This window comes from Ctenopharyngodon idella, chromosome 2 (assembly GCF_019924925.1).
Source record: "Ctenopharyngodon idella isolate HZGC_01 chromosome 2, HZGC01, whole genome shotgun sequence".
Taxonomy (NCBI): domain Eukaryota; kingdom Metazoa; phylum Chordata; class Actinopteri; order Cypriniformes; family Xenocyprididae; genus Ctenopharyngodon; species Ctenopharyngodon idella.
In genome coordinates this window covers 916,137-929,411 of record NC_067221.1, presented here as the reverse complement: position 1 = coordinate 929,411, position 13,275 = coordinate 916,137, and the positions used below count along the sequence as shown (strand labels likewise).

General features: G+C 41.0%; 1 protein-coding gene across 1 annotated transcript in view; it reads left to right on the top strand.

Annotated features, from left to right (window-relative positions):
* LOC127504736 (NACHT, LRR and PYD domains-containing protein 12-like) overlaps positions 1 to 13,275 on the top strand; it is a 595,457-nt gene that overhangs the window by 360,874 nt on the left and 221,308 nt on the right. The window contains exons 79-84 of the mRNA XM_051879684.1: positions 5,240 to 5,413; positions 5,818 to 5,991; positions 6,734 to 6,904; positions 9,798 to 9,971; positions 10,389 to 10,562; positions 11,325 to 11,495. Coding sequence (XP_051735644.1) covers positions 5,240 to 5,413; positions 5,818 to 5,991; positions 6,734 to 6,904; positions 9,798 to 9,971; positions 10,389 to 10,562; positions 11,325 to 11,495 — 1,038 coding nt within the window. The remainder of the gene's footprint in view (positions 1 to 5,239; positions 5,414 to 5,817; positions 5,992 to 6,733; positions 6,905 to 9,797; positions 9,972 to 10,388; positions 10,563 to 11,324; positions 11,496 to 13,275) is intronic.

Sequence of the window (13,275 nt, the reverse complement as noted above, 5' to 3'; positions counted from 1 at the left end):
TGTCCATCCCAGAGGAGAAGGCCATGGAGGAATACATCAAAGAGGCCCTGGCGCAAGGTTACATCCACCCATCTGCTTCGAGTTTCTTCTTTGTGGCGAAAAAGGACGGAGGCTTGCGGCCTTGCATCGACTACAGAGCACTAAACAACATCACAGTTAAATTCCGTTACCCCCTTCCTCTTGTCCCAGCTGCCCTGGAACATCTCCATGGTGCCACTGTTTTCACCAAGTTGGACCTCCGCAGCGCCTACAACCTCATCCGGATATGTGAGGGGGACGAGTGGAAGACCGCCTTCGTGACACCCACCGGCCACTACGTGTACCTCGTTATGCCGTATGGCCTGGTCAACGCCCCCTCCGTATTCCAGGACTTCATCCACGAAGTGCTCCGGGAGTTCCTCCACAAGTTTGTCTTGGTGTACATCGATGATATCCTCATCTACTCCCGGAGCTTGGCTGAACATCGCCACCACGTTGCGGAGGTCCTGAAACGCCTGAGGGAGTTCCATCTCTTCCTAAAAGCTGAAAAGTGCTCCTTCCACCAGCCCTCAGTGCAGTTCCTTGGCTACAACATCGACAGCAGTGGCATCCGGATGGACGAGAGGAAGGTGGATGCCATCTGGAACTGGCCAACCCCATCAACCATCAAAGAACTCCAACGTTTCCTTGGCTTTGCCAATTTCTACCGCCGCTTCATCAAGAACTACAGCTCCATCACCGGTCCACTCACTAACCTACTCCGCCACAAGCCCAAGTCTCTGTCCTGGACTCCAACTGCCACCACCGCATTTAACACCCTGAAGGAAGCCTTCACCACCACTCCACTCCTCGTCCACCCTGATCCCGACCTGCCCTTCGTTGTGGAAGTGGACGCCTCCACCGGAGTTGGACCGGTGTTATCTCAGCAGCAGGGGACACCAAGTAGACTCCATCCATGCGCCGCCTTCTCCCGCAAGCTCAACCCGGTGGAGGTCAACTACGACATCGGCAACAGGGAGCTACTCTCCATCAAGCTGGTCCTAGAAGAGTGGAGGCATTGGCTGGAGGGAGCCAAACACCCCTTCCTCGTACTCACCGACCATAAAAACCTTGAGTATCTTCGAGCAGCAAAGAGGCTAAACCCCAGACAAGCACGCTGGGCATTGTTCTTCACCCGTTTTAATTTCACAATCTCCTACCGTACCGGTGTCAAGAACATCAAAGCCGATGCCCTGTCTCGTTTGCACGCTCCAGAGGAGAGACCCGAAGAACCAGAATCCATCCTTCCTGAAACCCTCATCGTCAGCCCTATCTCCTGGTCTGAGGAGACCATGCCCTCCTCCAATGCCTCCGTCGGGTTGTCCACCAGGCTTGCAATACACCACCAGAGCACAGCGCACTCCACTCATCCACATTGCCCACACGTCACTAGGCACTGGCCACCCGGGGGTCAATGAAACCCTCTCGTTGCTGAAGGAGCGCTTCTGGTGGCCGAACATGGCATCCGACGTCAGAAGGTATGTGCAGGGGTGCAAGGAATGCGCCATCTCGAAGAGCCCTTGCCACCTTCCAGTCGGCAAGCTTCTTCCTCTGCCCGTTCCAAACCGACCCTGGTCACACCTAGGAGTCGACTTCATCACGGACCTTCCAGCCTCCAACAATTGTACCTGCATCCTCGTCATTGTGGACAGATTCTCCAAGTCCGTGCAATTGATCCCCCTAACTGGACTACCCACTGCTATGCAGACTGCTGAACTCATGTTTAAACACGTATTCAGATACTACGGTATCCCTGAAGACATCGTCTCTGACAGAGGACCTCAATTCATTTCCCGAGTATGGAGAGCATTCTTCTCGCTCCTAGGTGTGACTGTCAGTCTGACATCCGGCTACCATCCCCAGTCGAACGGGCAGACGAAAAGGAAGATCCAGGAGATCGGTCGCTTCCTCCGTACCTTCTTTCACGGCCACCAGGACTCTTGGAGCCAGTACCTGGGTTGGGCCGAGTACGCACAAAACTCCCTGCGCCAACCATCTACTGGACTCACCCCGTTCCAGTGCGTGCTCGGTTACCAACCCCCCACTGTTCCCCTGGTCAGGGGAACCATCGGACGTTCCATCTGTCGACTACTGGTTCAGAGAGAGCGAGAGGGTCTGGGACTCAGCACACCATCAGCTTCAACGGGCCCTGCGCAGACGCAGGATGGCAGCCGACCTTCACCGTTCCAACGCCGCTGCCTACCAACCTGGACAGAAGGTCTGGCTGTCAACCAGAGACATTAGGCTGCGTCTGCCCTGCCGGAAGCTGAGTCCCAGGTTCATTGGCCCGTTCACCATCACCAAGCAGGTCAACCCGGTCACGTACCAGCTCCAGCTTCCACCTCAATACCGCATTCACCCCACATTCCACGTGTCTCTCCTGAAACCTCACCACCCTTCTGTTCCTCTCTCCACAGAGCCTGGCGTAGCAGCAGCCGAACCCCCCCTTCCACTCATCCTGGACGACGGTGCAGCCTACAAGGTGCGTGAGATCTTGGACTCCCGGCGCCGTAGTGGTCAGCTAGAATACCTAGTGGACTGGGAAGGCTACGGCCCTGAGGAGTGCTCTTGGGTCCCCAGAAATGACATACTCGATCCCAACCTGCTTCACACCTTCCACGCAGCCCCACGTGGAAGAGGACGGCCACCACGATGCCGGGGTCCTCGGCCCTCAGGAGCGGGCCGTGGAGGGGGGGGTACTGTCACAGACATGCCAGGCACCAACACCCACCAATCACAGCGCACTCCATCTCCCGAGTACTGATCACGCGCACCTGCACCTCATCAGCACGCTCATCACCACCATTACTTAAAACACTCACACACACTCAGTCGCTGTCCGGTCTCGTTCGCATCTAGACATACCTACATGCTTACCTCAAGGACTCCCAGCGATCTACTTACCTGTCTCCAGCGTCTTCAAGTCTCTCCTCGTGTTCCCAGTCTGTGTGTGAGTGTCTCCAGTCTCCAGCATCATTCATTTTCCACCGTCTACCAGGATCCTCACCTATTCAACACAAAAGGACAGTATCATTCATCCTCATCTCACCATTCACCTGCCAAGTCACTTAATACTCACCTGCACGTCTGTTTACTCTGCAGTTTGTCTAATAAACTACCATCTCTTCCATCTTCAGTCTCCATCCCTTCTGTACTGTAACAACACTAGTGTGATAAACAATGCAATGTTTGTCCATATTTTTTTGTAAAATTGACAAAATTATCCATAAAAAACACTTTTTTTCACTCAAAAACTACGATCGATCAATTCCTAAAATAAACACAAAACCTGTCCGAATTGAAAGAAAAGAAGCTGACAAAAAGATTGAATCCAATATTTAGTTATAATGTAGCATAATTAGAGATTTATAAGCAATTTAACCACAAGTGTTACAATGTGGGGAAAAAAAACTTTAAAAAATTACAAAAATTCTAAACAAATTTTAGGAAGTTGTTAGACTGTGGGTGAATAAATCAGTAAATTTTAGTCCAATGCGATAATATTAACTAGCATTTTCGGGTACGGGAAAATCCTCTTCGGGTCAAAACACAACATGAGGGTTAATGTATTTATTTTTTAAAAGTTCATTTAAAAGTCTAATTTTATTAAAAAACAAACTAAAATAGACTGTTGTCTGGAGGCAACACTGTACCATAGATGGTTAAACAATATATTTTATTTGTGAATTGATTTTTATTTTATTTTTTTTAACTGTTCTTTTTAATAGTCAACTTATTTTGGATCATCAGTCATGCTCTGTAAACTCTCTGTAACAGACAGGAAGATTTTTAATTTCACCAAGCTGATTGTTCACTAAAACCCCCAGCAGTCATCATGTTTTCAGGTCCTTTCAAGTTTGATTTTGACGTGACATAAAGCAGTGATATCTAAGTGGTTGATCTGTTTACTTACTTTTTAATTAGTCTTCCCATTGACGCCATCATTTTGTTCATTCAGACTGACATGTGGAACGCGCATGTAAACAAAAGGCGGGATTTATCACACAAACCAATCATATCCAATCATAACCGATCATATCCAATCATAGCGTGATGTAGCCATTGCCTCCTCTCATGTGACTTTCCCCCATTCATTTTCTATTACCCCCCACAAAACCCACCGCACGCTTTAGGGGGTCTATTGATTTTCTATGAGGGGAAGGGAGGCACAGAGACGCGGACTCCCTCTGTAACTTTACCTGCAGGTGTCGCTGTTGGACAGTGTTCCTTTACAAAAACGAGTGACTTGTACACTTTTTATTGTCACATTCTGTAATATTTGCGTTGTTTTATTTTTGTAATATGGATTATTTTCTCATCTTATTTTTTGGAGGAGGCAATGCCTCCCTTACCTCCTCGGAGGAAACGGCCCTGCAGTTACAGGGAATAAAACCAGGCAAAAGACAATGGTAACATGAGGGCTATATATACACACAGACACTAATAAACCAGAAACACCTGAACACAATGAACCAATGAAAACATGACACATGAAACAAGGAACCAATCAGAACATGACAAGATCACATGAGGAGCAAGACTGTGAGAATTATAGTAAATTACAGACATGAAAACATAAACTAAACTGAACCGGTAACACTTCACAAGAAGGTTCATTTGTTAACATTAGTTAATGTATTAATGAACATGAACTAACCATGATCAATACATTTGTTACTGTATTTACTAATCTTCGTTAACGTTAGTTAATGAAAATACAGTTGTTCATAGTTTGTTTGTTAGTTCACAGTGGATTAACTAATGTTAACAGAAAACTTTTGTATTTAAAAATGCTGAAACTTACATTAAGGTTATTAAATGCTGTTCTAGTATTGTCCATCATTGGTTCATGTTAACTAATGTAGTTCATGTTAACAAATGAAGCTTATTGTAAAGTGTTAGAGAGTAGACAATGTGTCTGAAAACAACCGACATAAACACATTTGTCCCAGTGATCAAACCAAGAGTGACATTGACACGAAAGAACCTTAAAGATGATATGAAATGAATGTGTAAACTAACATAAATAGATCGCCGATTTCAACCTTTGTATTGTTACAGTGTCAGTAGTATATTTAAATGAACAATGTGTAGTCTTTCTCCATGTTTTTGCTCCTGGATATCCCTGTTTATTTGTCAGCAAAAGTCTGCTGGATGAAGCTAAACATGTTAGTTGATCATCATAGATCTGAGTCATTGTCTTTTCTCTTTCTGTCTTCAGTCTGAATAGATGCAGAATTACAGAGGAACAGTGTGTCATCCTGACTTCAGCTCTGAAATCAAACCCGTCACACCTGAGAGAGCTGAACCTGAGCGGGAATAATCTAGGAAACACGGGAGTGAAGCACTTATGTGACGTACTGAAGGATTCACACTGTAAACTGGAGAGATTGAGGTCAGTAACATTCACATACAAGAATCAAAATGCTGAAAATCACTTCATACACTTTATACTCAATATCTCATAATGAGTCTGAGTTGAAGTCTGGACTTTAATTAGTCTGTTCCCAAACTTTAGTTTCTCATTTTTCGGCCATTTTCAGGTTGTTTGTTGTGGATCATTCAGATCAAAGACTTTCACACCTGTACAGTTTTAGATAATTGAAACCTTGAAAGTGATGTTGATGTCTAACATATTACAGTTCTCTGTGTCGTTTGTTTGCTTCCATATTCAGTTGTCAGTTTTTGCAACTAACTTTCAATACATTTGTACAAAGAACAAAATAAAATTGACTTTAAGGATTTATATTGTTCAGGTTGAACTGATTAATCAGCTGAATGATTTCATTCCTGTTCTAGACTCTCTAACTGCAGTGTAACAGAAGAAGGTTATAAAGCTCTGGCTTCAGCGCTGAGATTAAACCCTTCACACCTGATAGAGCTGGATCTCACAGGAAATGATCCTGGACAATCAGGAGTGAAGGAGCTCGATGATTTACTACAGGATCCAAACTGTCAACTGAAGACACTGAGGTGAGACGGGATGAAATAAAACAAAATGAGTTATATGCAGGCTAAATATTCATAACAAATATATAATAAGCTGGAGAATTTGTTGCATCAAAATGATCAAGATCAGATCAGATGCTGTGGGTTCTGTCATGATGATGATAACCGTCAACACAATTTAGTTGTGGTACAAGCTACAGGTCAAATAGACATTATGGGTCAGTGTATGTGCTGCTATTCTGGAGTATGGTATACCTTGACAATTAACATGCACAATTTTGTTTTTGTTCACACTTCTCATTAAAAATTGTAGATAGTCTTTCAGTCAAATTGTTTTCCATCAAGCCCAGATTCACTGTATCTCTACAGCAGGTCTATGAGTCTCCAGATGTTCACAAACATGCAGTTTCACAAGCCAGTTTTCTCTGCTGATGTTTCTCACTCCTCCTGCTTAAAAGCCAGAAAGATCTCGAGGCCTTAATTTCACACTCTGTATTCATACTGAAAATCATGATCTAGTGAGCTTTTGTCCTTCTGCTCTGTGGGACGTTTCTGTTCTTATGAGTTTGCTTTAGGACTGAGTGTCGCTCTAGTTTCTTTTAAATAACTCTATTAGATTTTGTTTTCAAGTATTTATATATTTATTTGTGTATTTAAATGTTCAAAGAAAAGAGTTGCATCTAAATAACTAACTAGATCTTGTCTTATCAGTCATTTTTGTAATTCAACACACATTTAGTTGAGAATTGAATTGTCTCTTCTGCAGGTTTTTGAGTCCTGCTGCAGATGAAGCCTGTCAGTATGTGAGTGGAATTGTGGGTAAAAACCCGTTACTCCTGAGAGAGCTGAATCTGAGTGAACATGAACTAGGAGACACACGAGTGAATCAGATCGCTGCTCTACTGCAGGATAAACACTGTCGACTCAACACACTGACGTGAGTATTGTTCATTTATTTATAATATTACATTACTTTTAATTGTGATGTTACTGTAGCTGATAGTAATATTTCCTCACTTGTTTGAGTCAGAGCAGTTTTTCTCAGCGTCACACAGAGCCACAACAATGTAAAGTAATACAATTAAACAGGTAATTAAACACACAATTAAAACGTGACATCAAGCTTTAAATATTTGACTAAGACAGTTTGATCATGGGTCAATAATTATTTCAGTTCCTGTAGAGGGAGATCAATGGTTTTCTTCCAGAGCTTAGAAACTCTTCAAATAAGTGATGGATTGAAAAAACAGCTGCATTATAAACACACAGATGTCTTTCCTAACTTTCACAGGTTAAGTCTGTGTAAATTAAAGTGAAGTGAAAGTGATGTGTGGCCAATTTTCCATACTTGGAAGTTGTGCTCTTCATTTCACCCATAGCAGTGAACACACACCAGAGCAGTGGGCAGCCGTTTCTGCTGCGGCGCCCGGGGAGTGATTGGGGGTTCAGTGTCTTACTCAAGGGCTCCTCAGTTGTGGGTAATGAGAGTGGAAGAGAGCGCTGTTCATTCACTCCCCACACCTACATTTCCTGTTGATAGTGAGACTCAAACCCATGACCTTCAGGTTACAAGTCTGACTCTCTAAACATTAGGCCACAACTGCACATTTAAATATAAGTGTTCATATTGTAACACTTTCCCTCTTACAATTATGCTGGGGTGCCAGACAGATATACTGTCAAAATTTATTATATTATTTAAGGATTGTCAGTCCAGTCAGAAGGAGAGTGAACAAAGGACACATGTACCTTAATAATTGTCACCTAACATGCATCCATAATGTTTTAAGAGTAAACCAAAGAAGAAGAAAACCCAAACTTTTCACTCAGAAATGCACATTTTCAGTGTATTCACAATGACAGTGCACCGATTCCATCACAGCACATATCACCATTCATTAGCAATAAACACAAGCATAAACAACAACATCAACAGCAAAACTTGTTCATCTCAGATCCCTTCAGCACAGTTTAAATAGTCTGGATTTTAAATGATTGTTCAAAGAAAAAATAGGGAAAACAGTCAAAGTCACAAGTTCATCATTCACGGCACTTGATTCAACTCAATCCGTTGCTTCCACTGTGTATTAAAGGAAGAGTAACATTCAAAGAAAGTCAAAGTCAGTTTTATTCCACAATAACTGCGCTTGATCATTATTATCCAGTTACTCACACTCCACCGTTTTTGCAAGAGTAAAAGGGTAGCTCCAAATCAGCTCCGTCCCGTAGTTTATCTTCAATGATATGAACTCCATTAATGATGCAATCACTCAGTTGCCAACAGCCGGTATAATCCATACATAAGTGAATTCATTAAGTAGAGTAAATATCCGTTTGCTGAAGTAATATACTTTCCGTCGCGATAAAACAATAAACACGGCTTCAATAGAGGTGAGACTCCAGAGGAACTGCTCTGACTTTCATTATCCCCACCATTGCTCTTTTCAGCATGTCTGACGCACACGTCATCGTTCATCCGGTATTGCCAGACCGGACCAACATAGACGCCATCTTTGTTGTGGCAGCATTAAGCCAATAATTTACGTCCTTTTAAACTGTGCAATTATCAGAACATGAACACAAATCTGCTTCAAATCCAATTTAATTTGTGCTTATTAAGAAAATGAAAGTGCACTGTCACAATATATTGACATGACTGCTGAATGTGATCATGTTTACTGATTGCTGGTGTAAAACAAAGTTGTTTTGTGACATCAGAACTGTTCATAACTGCTTTCAATTTAATGTTTGTATTTCACAAAATGTAAAATGTCTCATTTTGATGCAGCATATGCTGTAACTTGTAAAAAACTGAACAAGTGATTTTTAAAAATCTGTGATCAGCATCTGCCTGTAATAAGATACACTGAAATCAATTTGACCGAACACAAGTGCAGCTTTATTCAAATTAATGTGAACCAAAAAATAAATAAATCAATAAAAAAACAAGACTTGACTAAGAAACATGAACGTCACCAACAGCAGTTACAGGGAACAAAACCAGGCAAAAGACAATGGTAACATGAGGGCTATATATACACACAGACACTAATAAACCAGAAACACCTGAACACAATGAACCAATGAAAACATGACACATGAAACAAGGAACCAATCAGAACATGACAAGATCACATGAGGAGCAAGACTGTGAGAATTATAGTAAATTACAGACATGAAAACATAAACTAAACTGAACCTAGAACAGACGTGACACTGCCTCACAGTGCAGCACTAAAGCAAATGAACTACCTTTTCCAAAACTAGTTTGATTGTCTTCTGCTCGAGGAAATACTTTTATTCCTTAATCTGTTAATGTTTATTCATTATTCATTTAAGTTCACAGTGGATTAACTAATGCTAACAGAAAACTTTTGTATTTAAAAATGTATTAGTAAATGTTGAAACTTACATTAAGGTTATTAAATGCTGTTCTAGTATTGTCCATCATTGGTTCATGTTAACTAATGTAGTTCATGTTAACAAATGAAAGCTTATTGTAAAGTGTTAGAGAGTAGACAATGTGTCTGAAAACAACCGACATAAACACATTTGTCCCAGTGATCAAACCAAGAGTGACATTGACACGAAAGAACCTTAAAGATGATATGAAATGAATGTGTAAACTAACATAAATAGATCGACGATTTCAACCTTTGTATTGTTACAGTGTCAGTAGTATATTTAAATGAACAATGTGTAGTCTTTCTCCATGTTTTTGCTCCTGGATATCCCTGTTTATTTGTCAGCAAATGTCTGCTGGATGAAGCTAAACATGTTAGTTGATCATCATAGATCTGAGTCATTGTCTTTTCTCTTTCTGTCTTCAGTCTGAGTTACTGCAGTATTACAGAGGAACAGTGTGTCATCCTGACTTCAGCTCTGAAATCAAACCCGTCACACCTGAGAGAGCTGAACCTGAGCGGGAATAATCTAGGAAACACGGGAGTGAAGCACTTATGTGACGTACTGAAGGATTCACACTGTAAACTGGAGAGATTGAGGTCAGTAACATTCACATACAAGAATCAAAATGCTGAAAATCACTTCAACAGTTTAAACTAAAACACTTTATTCTCAATATCTCATAATGAGTCTGAGTTGAAGTCTGGACTTTAATTAGTCCATTCCCAAACTTTAGTTTCTCATTTTTCGGCCATTTTCAGGTTGTTTGTTGTGGATCATTCAGATCAAAGACTTTCACACCTGTACAGTTTTAGATAATTGAAACCTTGAAAGTGATGTTGATGTCTAACATATTACAGTTCTCTGTGTCGTTTGTTTGCTTCCATATTCAGTTGTCAATTCTTGCAACTAACTTTCAATACATTTGTACAAAGAACAAAATAAATTCACTTTAAGGATTTATATTGTTCAGGTTGAACTGATTAATCAGCTGAATGTTTTCATTCCTGTTCTAGACTCTCTAACTGCAGTGTAACAGAAGAAGGTTATAAAGCTCTGGCTTCAGCTCTGAGATCAAACCCTTCACACCTGATAGAGCTGGATCTCACAGGAAATGATCCTGGACAATCAGGAGTGAAGGAGCTCGATGATTTACTACAGGATCCAAACTGTCAGCTGAAGACACTGAGGTGAGACGGGATGAAATAATTAACACAATTAGTTCAGGCTAAATATTCATAACAAATATATTATTTTAGATATAGAATAAGCTGGAGAATTTGTTGCATCAAAATGATCAAGATCAGATCAGATGCTGTGGGTTCTGTCATGATGATGATAACCGTCAACACAATTTAGTTGTGGTACAAGCTACAGGTCAAATAGACATTATGGGTCAGTGTATGTGCTGCTATTCTGGAGTATGGTATACCTTGACAATTAACATGCACAATTTTGTTTTTGTGCACACTTCTCATTAAAAACTCTTGATAACCTTTCAGTCAAATTGTTTTCTGAACACAGTTGTTTTCCATCAAGCCCAGATTCACTGTATCTCTACAGCAGGTCTGTGAGTCTCCAGATGTTCACAAACATGCAGTTTCACAAGCCAGTTTTCTCTGCTGATGTTTCTCACTCCTCCTGCTTAAAAGTCAGAAAGATCTCGAGGCCTTAATTTCACACTCTGTATTCATACTGAAAATCATGATCTAGTGAGCTTTTGTCCTTCTGCTCTGTGGGACGTTTCTGTTCTTATGAGTTTGCTTTAAGACTGACTAATTTCTTTTAAATAACTCTATTAGACTTTGTTTTCAAGTATTTATATATTTATTTGTGTATTTAAATGTTCAAAGAAAAGAGTGACATCTAAATAACTAACTAGAGCTTGTCTTATCAATAATTTTTGTAATGCAACAGACATTTAGTTGAGAACTGAATTGTCTCTTCTGCAGGTTTTTGAGTCCTGCTGCAGATGAAGCCTGTCAGTATGTGAGTGGAATTGTGGGTAAAAACCCGTTACTCCTGAGAGAGCTGAATCTGAGTGAACATGAACTAGGAGACACACGAGTGAATCAGATCGCTGCTCTACTGCAGGATAAACACTGTCGACTCAACACACTGACGTGAGTATTGTTCATTTATTTATAATATTACATTACTTTTAATTGTGATGTTACTGTAGCTGATAATAATATTTCCTCACTTGTTTGAGTCAGAGCAGTTTTTCTCAGCGTCACACAGAGCCACAACAATGTAAAGTAATACAATTAAACAGGCAATTAAACACAAAATTAAAACGTGACATCAAGCTTTAAATATTTGACTAAGACAGTTTGATCATGGGTCAATAATTATTTCAGTTCCTGTAGAGGGAGATCAATGGTTTTCTTCCAGAGCTTAGAAACTCTTCAAATAAGTGATAGATTGAAATAAAACAGCTGCACTATAAACACACAGATGTCTTTCCTAACTTTCACAGGTTAATTCTGTGTAAATTAAAGTGAAGTGAAAGTGAAGTGTGGCCAATTTTGGTGTCCCATACTCTGAAGTTGCGCTCTGCATTTCACCCATAGCAGTGAACACACACCAGAGCAGTGGGCAGCCGTTTCTGCTGCGGCGCCCGGGGAGTGATTGGGGGTTCAGTGTCTTACTCAAGGGCTCCTCAGTTGTGGGTAATGAGAGTGGAAGAGAGCGCTGTTCATTCACTCCCCACACCTACATTTCCTGTCGATAGTGAGACTCAAACCCATGACCTTCAGGTTACAAGTCTGACTCTCTAACCATTAGGCCACAACTGGGCTATATATACACACACTAATAAACCAGCAACACCTGAACACAATGAACCAATGAAAACATGACACATGAAACAGGGGCTGTGTCCGAAAATGTCCCCTATACCCTTAAATAGGGCACAATGCACTGCAATAATGAGTGTACAACCGATGCATGCTCAATGGCTAGAGAATACCCATAATGCACTGTGAGAGCCGCGTGCTGAATGAATTCCCGCGTCTCTCCAGGAGATGGCGCCCGCAGCTGAATCAATTCATTTTCCAAACCGCGCTGGTCCAGCATTATCATACAGGTTTCATTTCCTTTTTTAATTGATCATTAAATCGTTTAATTAAGGTTTGTACATGCTAGTTTTCATGGCAGAGTTTAACATAAATATTCATTACTACTGGAGCTGCCAGTTTGCTGTATTTCAAATGATTAAACAGCAAACACAAACTATGCAAAATCGGCAGCCCTTCCGGTGCACTCAGTGTCCGAATTCACTCACTCGTTTCATTCACTCCTTAGTGGACTATATTAGTGGAGTAATGTAGGGAATAGTGCAGTGGCGGCTGGTGCTAAAATTCTATTTAATTATTTATTTATTTTTTTTATTTCACATCTTGCCCAATATTTTCAAAACAATGTTCATATTCAAGGCTATGAAAACAAACATGAATGTAACCTTGTAGTCTGTTATATTATGCGCAAAAAAGGGGGTCAAATTACATGAGGCCTACATTCTAACATTGTGACACTACAAAAAGAAAATAATGCTTTTTAAAGCAGAAGTTACATTCGCTAAACTAAAACTGAAAATAAAAAAAAGCACAGACTAATTATTAGTCTATTTTGATTACCCTACAATAATCACTTTACAGTTACTGCTATCATAAAAATACACTTAGTTGTGGGTTCGAAATTCTACATATGGCACATTTATGTTTGCAAAAAAAAAAACGAAAACAAATAATCAACAACTAATATTTTAGCTAAATGTATATTTTAGTCAGAATTATTGCGCTCCGTCTGTTTGGCGCGCATGCGCACGGCGGCGCTCGTTCACGGGAGTTTGTGCTTCCACTCCTGTCTCCTGGACAGCAAAATGGAAATATTTTCTCGACT